This window comes from Hydra viridissima, unplaced genomic scaffold (genome assembly GCF_058129835.1).
Source record: "Hydra viridissima isolate aposymbiotic clone 2 unplaced genomic scaffold, HvirCarnegie_v1 scaffold_13, whole genome shotgun sequence".
In the NCBI taxonomy this organism is placed as follows: domain Eukaryota; kingdom Metazoa; phylum Cnidaria; class Hydrozoa; order Anthoathecata; family Hydridae; genus Hydra; species Hydra viridissima.
Window position 1 is genome coordinate 2,856,254 of NW_028324312.1, and position 16,593 is coordinate 2,872,846.

Below are 16,593 nucleotides of genomic sequence, written 5' to 3' on the forward strand. Positions count from 1 at the left end.
TTTTTTCGATTTCATTAAAAGAATCAGTGTCAGAGAAAAACAAACAATTTTAGGTAAACAAATAAAAATACAAACAACTTTTGTTTTGCTAAATGAACCTAAAAAAAAATTGCCAAAAAATATTTATGAAACAGCAAAATTATATACAAAATGATGACAAACTGATATTTAATCCAAACTTCTGCTTTGAAAGTTGTTGTAATATATTGAAGTATTATAGAAATTTTATTATAATAATATATATGTTATGCATAAATATATATAAATAAATGCACAAATATTGCTGTTAAAAAAGTAATTCACCAAAAGAAATTGGGTTCCTTGTCGCAATTAAATTTAGGTGATGTGAATTTATAAGCGCAAATTAAATAATAAATCAAAACAAATTATGCAACAATAATTAATAAGCATAATTAGAACTAGCTATACTGAAAGACTTATTTTAAATATGAACTAACTTATATGACACACAATGTTACACAAAGTGTTATGGACACAAAAAAATACTAAACTATTTGTTTAAGATATTATGTAACAACAACAACAAAAAATCTGATTTTCCATTTATAAGGTAAACATCCCTAGACTTTATGCACAATTCGAAGACTAACTAAAAGCAACTTTTTAACAACTGCTGCACTTCACATGAAAAATATTTGATCTTAAAGCTTTAGTAAGTGCTTTTCAAAAAGGAAAAAAAAAAAATACAAAATTTAGATGTAACTAAAAACTTAACAAGATTATGCTACTCCATAAATTTGATAAAAATTGAAAATGAAATATGGCTTTAAATAATTCATAAAGAAACCCATTTTTAAACTAACTTTTTTTAAAAAAAAAAATTTGATTTATATTATATATTTGAAAACAACAAATTTTTTTCCCTTAACATCAAATTAATGATAAATCAGCAAAATTCATCAAAATTATATTAGCAATATAAAATAAGAAAATATTATAAATAATCTTACAATAATTACAAAATGATCACTGAAAAAAATGCTAGTAATATAACAGATAAATATTTATATATATAAACATAAAAAAAATTCTAAAACGTTTTTGTGCTTTTAATAAGTTTAGAAATTAGAAGTAGCAAAATGAAAAGTAGAAATTTAAAAATTATTGACATAAAAATAAGAGAAACAGCAAACCGAATGTTTAAAAGTGTGCAAGAAAATATACAACAATATAAATAAATAAAAGCTATATGCACTTCTAAAAACAACAGCAAAATATACATTAAAAAAATACTATAACAAAGGCTCAATCAAATAAAAACTGACAGATGTAATTTAAACTTTGCACTTCTTTTATATTTTCAACATCGTTTATAACGATAAAAATCCATGTTTTTAAATTGAGAACCAATTTCCAAAAAAAATTTTTATTTTGAAAATATTTTAAATTCAATAAAAAAATATTAATAAATTATAAATAACACATAATTCAAAATTTTAAATTTGCAAAAATTTTTAAAAATCTTATTGCTTTCCCATTGGTTACTTAAAATTTGAATATGCACTGAAGCAATCAAGAAAGCTTCTGATAGCAAGGTAAATGAATTGATAATGTGCCTGCAAAAACAATAATAATAATAAAAAGGGACTTAGAATTGAGCAACTAAAACAAGTAAAGCAACAATAAAAAAAATTTAAAAACCAAAAAACTTACAAGTGTATTAACAAGAGCTTTACGCTGAGTTCTCATTGATCGTATTGTTTGGAACACATCCACCATTGCTTCATGTTTTATCCTTTCTAAGCAATACATAAGTGCAGCCAAAGTTCCACTACGTCCAGACCCATCACTATAATCAATTTTTGTGCAGTGAGAGTTTAAAATTAGATGAAATAATTTTTAAAATAAAAATACTGTTAAACATTTAAATACATGTACACATGGATATAGCTGAAAAATACATGTACACATGTATACAGATGCAAAATACAAGTACACATGAATTTAGATGTAATACATAAAAAATTAGGTTTACCAAATTTTTGTAGCACAAATAAATTAATACAAAAATATATGGTATTTTTCTTGAATATTAAATTTAAAATAAGCCTACTTGCAATGTATGACAATTGAGCTATTCCCAGTTTTTTGTTGAATGTTTTGTAGCTGGCCAATCATCTCTAAAACATTAGCAATATTAGGCGTTCCATCTTCAGGCCAATCAAAATACATTAAATGCGAAACAGTTCGTGATTCTCCATTCTGAAAAAAAATGAAATCCAGACAATAATGTTAGCATCACAATAACAACTAAAGTTAATCATATAAAAAATAATAAACACAAACAATGTGAAAAAAGAACTTGAGAAATTATTAAAAAAAAAAAATGATAAGAGAAAAAAAAATACCTTTGAGTTAGTCACTATGAATTCTCTTTTAACAAAGCCAGCCTTTTCTTCTTCTGCAGCTATTTGAACTCTTAGCAGACCAAAAATAGCAGGCTCATTTTTTATTGGCCAGTAAGGATAACAATGATGCTTAAAATTTAACATCAACATGAAATACTTTTACAAAGAAAAAACAATTCTCCAAGAATTGTTTTCTTTGTAAAATTTTTAATTTGTTTCAAAACTAAGGCTAAATATTACCTAATTCTAACTTAAAAGACATGTTTTGTAAAGGTTATAACTAAAAAAAGTTTCAAGATGATTACCATGTCTCGCTCTTTCGGGCTTGAAAGCATAACTAGAGAAAAGACCTCATACTCCCAAACCATCCTCCAGAAATCATGAATAGAATTTTCCAATGGCGCTTGTGTTAGAATATAAGCCTCACGTTGTTGATAACCCTGAAAAATGTAGAGCGATCAATCCTAATAACACTAATAATTTTTTAACTACCCATTTTTTTTTAAAAAAAAAATATAAAAATTCAAAAAATAATGGAACTTACATCAATAAAGCTTGCATTAATATAGTCTGAGCCTTCAACATTAGGAAATGGCCAAAGTTTTACACGGGTTGACTCATCTAAAAGTAAGATGTATTTTAAAAGATCATGATATTTTAGTTTTAGATCACAATTTATAAATGAGATACCAAAGCAGTCAGAGATTTCAGTTTTAAAAAAAAAATTTCTTCTAAGAAATAATTTTTTCAATACAGAAAATTTGATCAAATAAACCTGATCCTTTAAAGTTACTTTATTATTTTAAGTTATACAGAAAATGTAAAAAGTACAAACTTACAAGGCAAAACATCTCGAAACCTATTTTTCTCTATGTTAACAGGTAAAACTGCTGATTCGTGTGAATAAATAACTTCAAGATTCAAATCAAGGCGCTTAAAACAAAATTTTTTTCATCAAACGATATTATCAAACAAAATTTATCTCAGTGGTCATACTTCCTTAGCTAAAAATTGTTTAAAAATTAAAATTGAAAAACAGATCAAAGTAATATGGTTTTTTGGCTCTCTCCTACTTTTTATTATGTCATTATTCATAGTAAACAACAAAACTTTTCTAAAGCAAACTCTTACTTCAAACTCTTCTTGCAAATAAGTTCTTGCAGAACTTGGATTAAGATTATCCAAATGTTTAATTCTAGCTTGTAATTCATCAGCAGCTACCTCTGTATTTCCACAAGAGACTGCTTCCAACAGGGCATTATATATAAATATATACTGAGCCTAAATATGAATATTACACATTTTATGAAATATTTTAAATTATATTTCTGCTAATAAACAGCTCTATCCTAATTATAATTTCAGAAAAAAATGTTAAATTAAGAAAAATATTTTAAAAAAAGACTTTAAGTTTCACTTTAAAACTTTCGTTTGTAAAAAGAAAAAAAAAAAAAAACTACCTCGGTTTGGACCATTAAGCTTCTTTGAGACCTAATATGTGTTACACAGCCAAAAATATCTACAGCTTTTTCAAGTTCAATTTGATCTAGCATACTGTCAATAGCAATATATGTTCCTGTTCTTCCAACACCTGCTCTATAATGACCATAAATTGATTAGTTTTCAGCACCATTCAACATAAATTAACTTTCCATAAATAGCTATACAGCAATTTTAAATACATCAATTACAAAAAAATATATATATAAAATAAATTTTAGTTTAAAATATAAGTTAAAAAGTTCTTACGAACAGTGCAGAACAATGGGCCCTGAATTTTGATCAGACACCGATCGTACACGCTTAATAAATTGTAAAAGTGGAGTAGCAAACTGTGGAACACCATGATCAGGCCAGCTTAAAAATTGGTAATGTGTGATGAGGCGAGCCATCTGACAATCAGATTTTACCTTCAGAAATAAAAAAAAACTTCAGCAATAAAAAAAAGAAAATAAGAAGAGACAAAATTACCTAAAAATGTTAAAAATTTAACATAAGTAAAAAAAAAACTACTTCTACTTCTTCTGGTTTTCAACTGTATTACAAATACCAGTTCATGGGTTTTTATTAGTAGAAATGAAAAGTATTTCCAAAGTTTTTAATATTTCTTTCACTTCTTTTTTCTTCATTGTTACTTAAAATTATTTGCTTTTTAAATACTTATGCATTTAAAAAAACAAATAATTTATATGCTTAAAGAAATACCTACATTATAAACTTTGAACCTTCTGATAATATAGTCCGCCAACTCCATTTCGTCTATTATCTCTACATTAATATTTCCATATTTTTCAAACTTTTCAGCAAGGGTTGGCCAATACTTTTGACACTTTATCTGAAAATTAAAAATAGATTTAGTAAAAAAAATGAACTTTTTTAAATTTAAAATTTGTTTTTATCCAAGTAAATTTAATTGTGTTAATATAAATTGAGTAAATGTAAAATTTGTTGAAACAAATAATTCATAAGAAACAAGTAATTTAAACTACATGAATTATTCAATTGCTCACTTACTCGATTTCGTTCAACAAGATTTGTAATCATGACAATTGTTTCAGTATTTTGTTCCCAAACCATTCTCCAAAAGTCATTGAAAGCAGCTGAAACTGGACCTTAAATTGTTAAGAAAATTTCACAATTAAATTTATTTATTTGCATTTAAATTAATTTTTGCATTTAAATTTATTATACAAATGCATTTATTTAAAGCATTTAAACATAAACCTTACATCTTTTAGCCTTTTAAAAAGCAGGAGATAAAAAAATTAAAACAACAAAAAATTGATTGTTGAAACTTATTTACAGTTTTCTTTTCATAACAGCTTTCTATTTAAAATTCTTTTTCTTTGTTTTTTAAATCTAAAAATTTAATCTAGTACTAAAGGACTTGGTTATCAGAGACCTGGTTACAAGTTTACTGATAATACAACACGTATACAAAATGTATTGATAATAATGACTAAATAAAAATATGTATTAAACCATCTTAAAATCATCAAATGATCAAATCATCATGATCAAATCATGAGACTGTGATTATAAAGCTACCTTGTGTTGCTATAAACTTTGCTTTGCGAGTGTATCCCTAAAAATATTATTTATTATCATATCATTTCAAGAAATGCAAACAAATCACAAAACCTTTCACGTTAAAATCAATTAAGTTTTTTTAAAAAAATATCACACAAGTTACAAAAATTTTAGTACAATCTAACTCAGAGCACTAACTCATAGTACTATAAAAAAGATACATGTACTTTGAGAATCTAGTAGTATGAGTACTAAATGTTTAAACTCAAACTAGAATAAAAAAAAATAGTTAAACAATTTTTATGACTTACATCTATATAATTTGCATTAACGTAATCTGAGCCGTCAAGATTTTCAACTGTGTTAAGAACAACTCTAGAGTGGTCATCTAAATGCAAAAAGAATGATGCTTGAATTTTTTTTGCTTACACTTGCAATAAACTTAAAATGTTTAGACAATAAATCACTTACATGCAAGGATATTTGCATATCTATTTTTACATTTGTTTTCTGGCCGCATGCTTATTTCAAATGTAAAATCACCTTCCGGCTTAATCGACTATAAAAGAAAAAAGATTTGAAAAAAAGCCAATTGAAATTGGAATAGAAACATTCTAATGATACTCATGTTCATTGTTAAGATTTAAAAAAACTGACCCGAAATTCATCAATAAAACCTTTATCTTTATTAGAGTGGTACTTTGCAACATAATCTTTTAGAGCAGACACTAGTATTGGTCGCAACGGAGTAAATGAACGCTGAAGACTCTGAGCTAAAACAAACAAAATTTCTAGCTATATTTTTTTTAGTCTTCTATTTTTTTTTTAAACAATATTGAAAACAAAATCATTTTTTAATTAATTCTACATACCATATTCACTGGGAATAAAACTATTAACTGAATTTGAATGCTTCATTAAGTCTAGATCAAAAACTTTTACAGGTTCCACATTAGGAAGCTTCAGGAAACCTGACTGAGAACTTCCTGAGGATGATCTTTTTAATTTCTTCTTCCTGAAAAGGAAGATAAACTGAATGAATATAGAATTTAATGATTTTGTATAAGGAAAGGTAAAGTAAGTTAAAGAATTTCAACTCACAAAATTTTAATCGCTTACATCAACAATATGTAACCACACTTTAGCATGTTAATACATTATATTTATGTTATAATAATATTATAAAATTATCATTATAATACTATATTATATGAAAAAATTGAGAAAGCAGAAAGTGGTAGTACAAGAAAGTTTCTTCAATATACAAAGAAAAAAACATTTTAATGAAAAAAAATATATATATATATTAAAGCAAAAAATAAATACTCAGAAAATAATATTTTTTTAAAAACCTGATTATCAATAAATAAACTATGACAGCCAAAATGATTAAGGCTACCATTGCAAAAATAGCTCCAAGTATTGGTCCTTTGTTAGATGATTGCTGAGCAGAGTTTTGTTCTGTAGTGCCTGTTTTGAAAAAAAAAAAAAGTAGTAGTCTATCAAATATTTACAAAGTAAGGAATAAAAATAAATGTTTATAAGGAATTATAAGAAAAATAATAAACAAAAAAAAAAAAAAAAAAAAACTAAGCAAAACAAAATAAATTTTAATTTTCAAATTACTTTTCTGTAAATGATTTGTGTAATATGTAATTATTTTTGTGTCTTTTTAACACTCTTTAATATTCAAAAATTATCAAAATTGTGTTTACTTTGTTTATTAAAAGACAAAGAATTAAAAAATCATCTAAAATTTTAAACTAAAAGGAAGTAATGTAATTTTTAAAGATTTTAAGAAATTCTATTTGGGAAAATGGTAAAAAAAAATAGCCACATGTTTAAACATCATTAAAGAATTTAACAGTATTATATATCTTACTTTTGTTATGAAAAGATAAAAATATTTTATGTTATGAAATGTTTTAAATTGGGTGAACATTTTACATAGACATCCTGAAAAAATATTTAAGCTGTGATTAAAGTTTTAAAAAATGTTTTGAGAACCTTTTTGCAAACAAATAAAACTCCTTAAGAATCAAACTATAAATAAGCAAAATACAAATTTAAATGAAAACAAATCACACACAACCTTGCAAACTCATTGTCTGCAACCTTACAACAAGGCAAACTCATCACTTAAAACCTTGCACTCTGGCCAACTCATCAATTAAAACTTTGCACCCTGGCAAACTCATCACTTAAAACCTCGCATCCTGGCAAACTCATCACTTAAAACCTTGCACCCTAGCAAACTCATCACTTAAAACCTTGCACCCTGGCAAACTCATCACTTGAAACCTTGCACCCTGGCAAACTCATCACTTGAAACCTTTCAAACTAATCACTTTCATGTTTGCCCCCTTGCAAACTTGTTACTTACAACCTCATGAACTTGCAAACTTGTCACTCGCAACCTCAAGACCTTGCAAACTCTTCACTAGCAACTTTATCTTTGTTTTGCCACATATATCAACTGCTGGTGATAAAAGAGAAAATATTAAATAAATTTAACATAAAAACCTTTTAAAGAGTTAGTTCTTAAATTAATTTTGTTGGAAGGTCTTGAATAAAACCCAGCGGAGTAGGTTGTTACAGAAACTGTATACTCAGAATCAACCTTGAGATTTTGAATTGTGTGGTAAAAAGATTGGTTGTTTATATTGAAAATACTGAGAGCAACTGTCTCTGAATAAATGCCACTATCATTTTGATAGTTCACAGTAAAGTTGTGAAGGATCCCATTGATCTTATACGGACGAAGCCATGTTATCGCTGATTGAGTTTGAGTTGTTTCTAGAACCCTCAAATTGGTAGGGGGGTCAGGAACTGTAAAAAAAAAAAAAAAAACTAAAAGTGGTAAATATGAAATAATTTACCATGTCTTTAAAATGCTCTGACAAAGTCTTTAAATTTAAAACTTCATTTTGCAAAAATATTGTATAGTCAGGCTTTCAATTACTTTTTCCCTGTATGCTAAAAAATATCTAGTTTTAAGACTTTAGCAAATCAAAGAGCAGTATAATCTTTAAAAATTTTGTATTAACAGGATTGATAATGAAAAATAGTTAAATGTAATTTGCCTAGGTTATTTTTATCATTTTTTAAGAGAGATACTGACAGCACTATTATGACAGCATTATTATTATTTTATAAGTATATATCTGTTACCACATATTATACCCACAATATGCACATTTTTTGATGTTTTGCTATTATAGTAGATAATAAAAAAACATCAAGAAAATTGAGACAGAAAAACAGGACTTGAAAATTTTATCTAAAGTCAACATGCTTGAAACACTTTTAATACAACATGCTACTAACATTTGTTGAGAAAGCTATTAGCCTTAGTTAAACTAATTTAAATTGCATTTAAAAAATATAATCTTTTTTTTCCATGTTATAACTTGATTTTTCATAGAAAACAGAGTTTAATAGTAGTAAACATAAATCAAATCTGAGAAAATGAGTAACATACATAGCACTATTGTAAGAGACTTTGCAATAATAAAAACCATACCTCCCTCTGGCAGTGAAAAATTCACAGGTGCAGAGAAATTTCCCCACTTCAAAGCATCACCAGCAGCCTCACGTACAGAAATATAATTATCAGTATATGGCAATATTGTCATTTGATGAGTTCGCGTATGCTGCTGGTCTGGTATTAATGAAACAGATATTTCACCTTTTTCCTGGGTTTCTTTGGAGGTATAGGTCAATTTAAGTTCATACATTGTTGATTCCCCAGCTGTTAGCAGTGGAGGTGACCATGAAATGTTTATAGTTTGGTAGTCCACTATATTAATGCGGACATTGTTAGGTGCACCAGGAGCTGCAAAAGTAAAAGCAAATGACAAGATAAATGTGCAATTTTTACCAATTGAAATAATATTATTGCTTACAAAAGACTTAAAATAGTACAATATAATATAATAAAAATGTAATTTAATAAAAATACAATACAACATAACAAAGTGATATAGGACCAGTTTTTTCAAACTTTTTCAAATCCTTAACAAAATGTCACAGAAGGTTTTATCTCTGTAAGAAAAATCTCTCTCTAAGTTTGGTGAACAAAGTATTTTTTTTTTTGTTTTGTTTTTGGTGAACAAAGTATTTTGGTGAACAAAGTATTTTGGTGAACAAAGTATTTTGGTGAACAAAGTATTTTGGTGAACAAAGTATTTCGGTGAACAAAGTATTTTTGGTGAACAAAGTATTTTGGTGAACAAAGTATTTTGGTGAACAAAGTTTTTTTTTTTTTGTTTTGTTTTGAAAAACTGAGAAAATAACATATATTAGCATTTATTGGTTTAAGGATTTTTATAATAAAATAGAAAAGTACAAAAATATTAAGAGCTTTTAAATATTAAATAACCAAGACTTTTAAAATATAACAGTTATTATTTACAGAACAAAACCCTATGATTGCTCTGAAATAAGACATGAGTTTCACCATCCATATTTAACATGAACAATATTTGTTGTAAAAAATTTAATTATACCCACATAAATTAATTTAACTCAAAAGTTAATCTATATAATAAATGTAACTAAATTTAAAGAAAGTAATTGTACCTATTGTCATTACTGATGCATAATATTTGATATTATTGAAAATATCCCAATAAACTTACAGCAAAATTTCAAATGAAAAATTTAATGCAGGATTAGGTTTTTAATCATAAAATGTTATCACATAAATATTTTATTATGACATTTGATTATTATTTCATTTTGTCATCATAAATATTTAAGTTCTTAACAAGCTTAATTGAAAAATTTTGTCATTTGTATTGCAATAAAACATACAAGAGATTTGATATGTCTAAATATGTTTATGCATAATTAGACAACTTATGCTATACTTATGCATAAATAAATATTTAATTCATAGAATATTTTTATACATAATTAAAATTAACATATAAAATTTACTTATGCATAATTAGACATACAACTTATAAAACATACTTATGCATAATTAGGTATGTAACTTATAAAATTTACTTATGCATAATTAGGTATGTAACTTATAAAATTTACTTATGCATAATTAGGCATGTAACTTATAAAACTTATATATAAATACACTACTCATTTTCATAAGAAAACATAGTCTTTATGTTTTGTATAAATGTTATACTTATTAACCCATAATAACAAATTCTCTCCAGTATGAAACTCTAGTAGGGTTCAGTTGAAAATTACCTATATAAAATTTGATGTTTTTGAAGTGTGACCACTTATAATAAAATTATTCTTATTAATACAGATTTTAAAAATTTCATCAAGAGTTTTTTTTCAAACTTTAGATAAGCTACTACTGAATATACAATACCTATAGGCTCTGTAAATTTTAAAACCATTTTAGACCACTCCCCATCACCAGCTGTGTTAGATGCTCGCACATAAATTACATATGGTGTGTTTGGTTTTAGGACCTCAAAGGATTTCTTTAAATTTAACTCCAGAGGAAACAACTGTGCGTTTTCAAAACTCACAGAGTTCTGTTCAAAAAACTTCACCGAATAATTAGTAATGATACCATTTGGATCTATTGGTGGGTTCCATTGAACTAAAATCTGTGTAGAGGATATTACAGTAGCCGAAATATTTGCTGGAGGACCAGGAGCTATAGTTTTTTAACAAAAAAAACAAATTCACATAATTAAGTACAGTTTGTAATGAAAAAAACATTATAATTAGTAGAAGTTTAAAACTAAAATTTTATTTTGAAATCTGTTGTTGACATTTAATGAATATTTTATTGAAACAAGATAATAAATCTGATATTACAAAAACAAAGCACCTGCTGCAGATGTTTTAAATCGTTGCATTTGACCTTCTGATGTAAAGAACTCATTTTGCACAGTGATATTTACAATATAATCAGTGTAAGGGTTTAAATCACTTATTTCACATGTACTTAAAGATGAATTTAATACAGCTTCCTTTGTTGGAGACTTATTAGATGCATATGATACGCTTAACTTTTTTAAAGTACCATTTCCAAGATTTGTTGGAATAACAAAATTAATCTGGACAGATCGAGCAGTAACAGATTTTATTGAAGTTTGAACTATTCCAGGTTTACCTACAGTAAATTAGCAAATAAAATTGTTTATACTTTGCAAAAAGAAACTTTATCAGATACTTTAGAAAGACATAAATGCATACTTATTTCAAATACAGTTACGCGATGAATAACAGAATCAACATAATTGCGTGCTTCACAAATATAGGTGCCAAATTGATTTACAGTTGGCATTTGAAAAGCATATGTTGATTGAACATCTACTTCGTAGCCCAATGGATCATTCCATCTGTATGTAGGTTCTGGAACACCATTAGCTACGCACGATAAGCGAGTAGGTTGTGGGTTGGCTATGTAAGATCCAACTCTTGATGTAGAACGTGTTAAATCAATAACAGGTTTATCTAAGAAAATCTTGGCTGTAATAAACTTATAACTTGATGACAAACTTCATAATTGAACAAAATGGTAAATAATTTTTTGAAAAACTTTGAAATCTTTGAAAAATATCTTTCAGAAAATAATTTATTGCCAGAAACTAAGAAAATCACAGTAATGTATAAGCTACTCAAATCAAAAGTTTTAGTGTTTAAAAGTTGAAAAAGGCTTAGCAATATTTCTCAACTCAAAGCAGTGTAAACTCTATTAAGTGTACTGTACATTTATTTATGAGAAAATAAAAACATACACATTACAATGACATCAGTTGTATAGTTAATACTCCCAGCAACATTGGTGGCAATGCAGATATAACGCCCTGTGTGTGATTGCTGAGCTGAACTAACTTCAAACTTGATACTTTGAAAAGCCTCAATAAGAGTTGAATTGATGCCATTTTTTACCCACTTGAGGTATGGGATAGGTTTAGCTTCTGCACCACATTCAAGTGAGAATTTATCCTTTTCTTTTACAGAAATTATTGATGTTGGTTTAGAAGTTATACTTGGAAGAGCTAATAGAAAAATACTTTTGATAATTGCAAAAAAAAAACAAAAAAAAAACAAACAGTTGAAAGTATAATTTCAACTTAGCATCAAAGACCAAGTGGAGTGATTCAAAAATATTTTAAGAATTGAATTTTTTGAGTATCATTTTCTATTTTGCATTTCCAATTAATCACAGAATATTTAAAAATGGAATTCACAAAGCAGTATCACTGGATTTATATGATTGTTGAACTTAATAACCTAATTCTATCTAGAACTAACTATTCAATTAAAAAAGTCTCTTGACAAAAACATTTTTGCAAATTTTCTGGAAGCAGCTTCTTTTCTTTGTTAGAATATTTCCTGCAGTAGAAATTGGCTTTGTGAGTTGAGCAGCAGCTCCATATTTCTAAAGTGTAATGACTAAATTATTATTTCGTTTGTATAAACAAAACAAATTGAGTGGTAAAACATTCCTCTGGACTATTTGGAATATGGAGTTTTTTATTACAAAAAAAAGATGTGTTTAAAGTTCAGTTTCTTCAAAGGGCTTTCTTTGTCAAAAAAAAATTTTTTCAACATAAAAGTATCTTGAAAGAAAAACAACAAAAAAAACAATGCAATCTGCTCCTCACCAAATTAAATGTAGGAAAAGGAAAAAGAATTCTTCCCTTGTGAGCACTCCAATGCACAGGTTTCACTGCAAAATTTGACAAACTTGCCAATTTTTAAAAATGTTAATGTGTAATAATGCTTTGTTCAGAGTATGGTTGTGATAGCAAAAAGCAGGCTCATGTTGTATGAAAGTATGCCAGAGATTGTAAATGGAAACCTTTGACTTTGGGTTTGGTTTCAGCTAAGATTTCTGCTAAAATTGAAACCAAAAACTCTGTTTCTGCAACTTTCTGCATGTTCATAAAATTATTTAGGCATTTTTAACACCTTTTAAGTATAGGCCAAAACTATCGAACTGGATAAAAAATGACCATGAAAAAAATGGAGCTAATAATGTTTTTGATGACAGAAAAGACACTGCTAAGAAGTCAACAATAGACATTTCTTTGGTCTTATCAAGAGAGAATATTGCTCCACAGTTAATGAACCAGGTGGCAATTGTTTATTTATTCAGATATTTTATTCATCCAGATAAATAGACTGATACAGAAAATATGCAGAGGTTATATGAGGCTAGAGAATAACCTAAACTTTACAAAGATTGATGTTGGTCAGCATTACTAAAGCAACAAGCTCTGTAGATTTTTCTCAGCAGTTGTCAATTATAGAACCAGTGTTCATTAACAGATGACTTATAACTGTTTTATGATTTTGTAGAATATGGGTTTCTTTACATGGATTATCTGATAACAAATTTCAGAACTTTAAATGGATTGCTGATTATGTTTTAGGTGGTAAAAATCTTAACTCAAAATTAAAATCAAGTTGAACTGAGGGACCTTATTTTTACCAACAGGAACTCTTAAGAAGTCAGAGGAAATAAGTTTTAGATATATTAATGGCCACAATAAAATAATCATTTTGATATACACATTCTGATATATTACAAAGTTAGAATAAAGCAGAAGATATCCTCCACTTTATTCTCAAGTAATGTGCATTCTTGTTTTTTATGTATGTGTGTATGTGTGATTAGTAAAAGATTTCTTCTCTCAAGAGTGCTCAATAGCCTGCTGGTAACAGCAATTACATTGAAAACACAGCGAAGGATGACAACTTTGTTGGTACTTAAAGTTTCATACCAACGTACCAGCAATCATCAGCCAAAAATATATGTATATATATGTATAGATAGATATAGATAGATCATCATTCAGGTAGATATATTATAGATAGATGTTTATCAAGGTCAGAAATGCTTTTACAGAAGCGTAGAAAAATATTTAGCTTATTACAAGGATCTTACCTAAATGCTGGATTCTTAATAAAAAGTAATATTTTTGAAAGATTCAAGTTAATATACATCTTTATGATTTATATATCTATACTTAATATATATATATATATATATATATATATATATATATATATATATATATATATATATATATATATATATATATAATTATATATATAAATATATATATATATAAATATATATATATATATATATATATATATATATATATATATATATATATATATATTTATATATATACTTAAAATTTTCTTACTAATCACTTCTAGAATAATTGAGGACCTCTGTATATACTTTGATAATGTTCGTACTTCACAATAAAATTTTATTCCATCATCAGAATTAAGTTGCACAGCTTTTAGGGTCAAAGTAGCATAAGATGAATCATCGGTTGAAATTTTAACATTTAAAATGCCATAACGTTGTGGAATCTGGTTGTTAAAAATAACATCTTTCTTTTGTGTTTTCCCAGCAATAATAACTTCAAGGTTATCTTTGTTTATAAATCCAAAAGTAATTTGTTCTATAATCTCCCCACTTGACACATTAAACTGCCAATTAAAAACAGCATCCTTATTGTCTTCAACTTGAAGTTTACGATTGGGATTATTATCAATAAAGGTAATGCCATTGCCATCTAAATATTTTTACAAACTATTTTTATACAAATTTTATATGAATTTTATACAAAGGCAAAATAAAAATCTCTAATTAACCTGAGGAGAAAGTAGAAATTAATTAATACTAATCCCCAATTATTCTTTAGGATAACTAGAGATTTTGTTATACTAATCAGAATAAAATGATGTGGGAACTTATTACATAAAATTGTTATACCCTACAAATTCAATCCCTTTGAAATATAATTAAAAAAAAAATTAAAAAAAAAAAAACAGAGTAAGATTTCATTGAAACATGTCATACATTGCTTAGCCTAGCTATCACATTGTTATGGCTCCTTAAAACTCAGGTGGGAACCTTATTCTAATACAGTAAATTCCAGTACATACATGTATGAGCTTAAAGCATTCTTCAAAAGCTGGACTTTGTTTAAAAGCTAAGGCAAAAAAAAATTTTTTTAAAATGATCAAGAATTAGCTTTATAGCAGCAAATTCCATGCACAGTCATAAGATCTCGTTTTGTGTCTAATTGTCCTATTACTATCCGAATTAGATACAAAAACCACAAATTCAATCATTTAGTTTTTGGGGTTTTAATTTGAATTCTTACAATAAACCTATCTTTATAAATTTCTATACATACCTATCGTGATCAAAGTACCAATAAATAAGAGATATCCATAGTTTTTCCTATTTGAAAAAATTAACGCATAGATATAACTGCAAGGAATAATCATACTGTACGGTACAATAGTGGTGCTTCCATAAGATATTCACACGGTGACTTTGGATTTCATTTTTGTGTCATGTCAATCAATGCTGTCAACGGAACGCCAAAACTACCCATTGTGCAAAAATGTCATAAAAAGGAATCAGTTTTACATGCTTAGTTTTAATTTAGTTTTAGTACAGTCAATTAGAAGAAGACATTTTGACTTAACTTGCTAACAAATGTGAATATACTATTTTTCAAAAAGATAAATTCAAATGCACACTCAATGCCGTTTAAAAATTTCTAAGAATAATATTGTAAAAAAAACACTGCGAAACAAAATTTTCAAGACTTACAAACCTCTTTAACTGATCATAAATTAAACTGTTGTTAAAGTTATTTTTAAGGGAAAAATTTGTTTAATAAATTTAGAAAAAAAAAAAAAAACATAACAGGGATATCATTTTAAAATACAAAACCTTTTTCGTTTTGGTCAAATTGTAAAAGGGTGTTTTCACTGCAAACAATTGCAAATCGGTACAAAAGTAATCGAGGATGAGTTTTCAAACCCTTCAATTAAAAAAAATACTCATTTCTACATGTGAACACAACTTTATTTTTTGTTTGTTTTGCTTTTAGTTTAACTCTCTCCACTTTATATACGAGTTGGTAGGAACGATTTATCAATTCGATTTTGTGAAACAAAGTTGCTTTCTTTTTGCTAAATACCTTTAAAGAAATCCTGTTAATTACACTCACTACTAAAATCACATGGTTCCGCCACTTATTTGTGCACTTTCCCCCCTCCCCGAACTAGAGCTTTGCTTTTTTTGTTTATTATTTCAAAATTACTTTTATCTTTCTTCCATAGAATAAGGAATGCTATTCTAATGCTGTATAAAATACCTGTTTTTGCTATAAGATTTTGGTGCATTATAGCTCCTAAGCTTTTTTTATAAGGT

General features: G+C 26.8%; 1 protein-coding gene across 3 annotated transcripts; it reads right to left on the minus strand.

Annotated features, from left to right (window-relative positions):
- Window positions 1-1,237: 1,237 nt before the first annotated feature.
- LOC145195164 (receptor-type tyrosine-protein phosphatase epsilon-like) lies at window positions 1,238-15,961 on the minus strand. Of its 3 annotated transcripts, XM_090070338.1 has the most exons (26): window positions 15,563-15,954; window positions 14,555-14,935; window positions 12,128-12,391; window positions 11,583-11,843; window positions 11,215-11,499; window positions 10,744-11,037; window positions 8,923-9,234; window positions 7,923-8,228; window positions 6,752-6,869; window positions 6,272-6,414; window positions 6,057-6,172; window positions 5,871-5,958; window positions 5,711-5,787; window positions 5,418-5,454; window positions 4,884-4,981; window positions 4,579-4,704; window positions 4,119-4,279; window positions 3,830-3,965; window positions 3,501-3,650; window positions 3,209-3,302; window positions 2,914-2,990; window positions 2,675-2,809; window positions 2,370-2,498; window positions 2,075-2,223; window positions 1,675-1,810; window positions 1,245-1,577 (listed from the first exon to the last, which is right to left on the minus strand). In XM_090070338.1, the coding sequence occupies exons 1-26, from the start codon at window positions 15,654-15,656 to the stop codon at window positions 1,503-1,505; spliced, it is 4,242 nt and encodes a 1,413-aa protein (XP_089926464.1). In that variant the 5' UTR covers window positions 15,657-15,954; the 3' UTR covers window positions 1,245-1,502. The 3 variants fall into 3 exon arrangements, with proteins under 3 accessions (XP_089926465.1, XP_089926464.1, XP_089926466.1); XM_090070339.1 differs by lacking the exon at window positions 14,555-14,935 and having other exon boundaries at window positions 1,238-1,577; window positions 15,563-15,961; XM_090070340.1 differs by lacking the exons at window positions 10,744-11,037; window positions 11,215-11,499; window positions 11,583-11,843; ... (1 more) ...; window positions 14,555-14,935; window positions 15,563-15,954 and adding an exon at window positions 9,981-10,061 and having other exon boundaries at window positions 1,246-1,577.
- Window positions 15,962-16,593: the final 632 nt, after the last annotated feature.

Coding starts and splice junctions, on each gene's coding strand:
- LOC145195164 (XM_090070338.1), bottom strand. CDS start 15,656: ATGATTATTCCTTGCAGTTATATCTATGCGTTAATTTTTTCAAATAGG. Junction 11,500..11,582: donor CGTAACTGTATTTGAAATAA/GTATGCATTTAT, acceptor AATTTACTGTAG/GTAAACCTGGAATAGTTCAA. Junction 9,235..10,743: donor AAAATTTACAGAGCCTATAG/GTATTGTATATT, acceptor TTACTTTTGCAG/CTCCTGGTGCACCTAACAAT.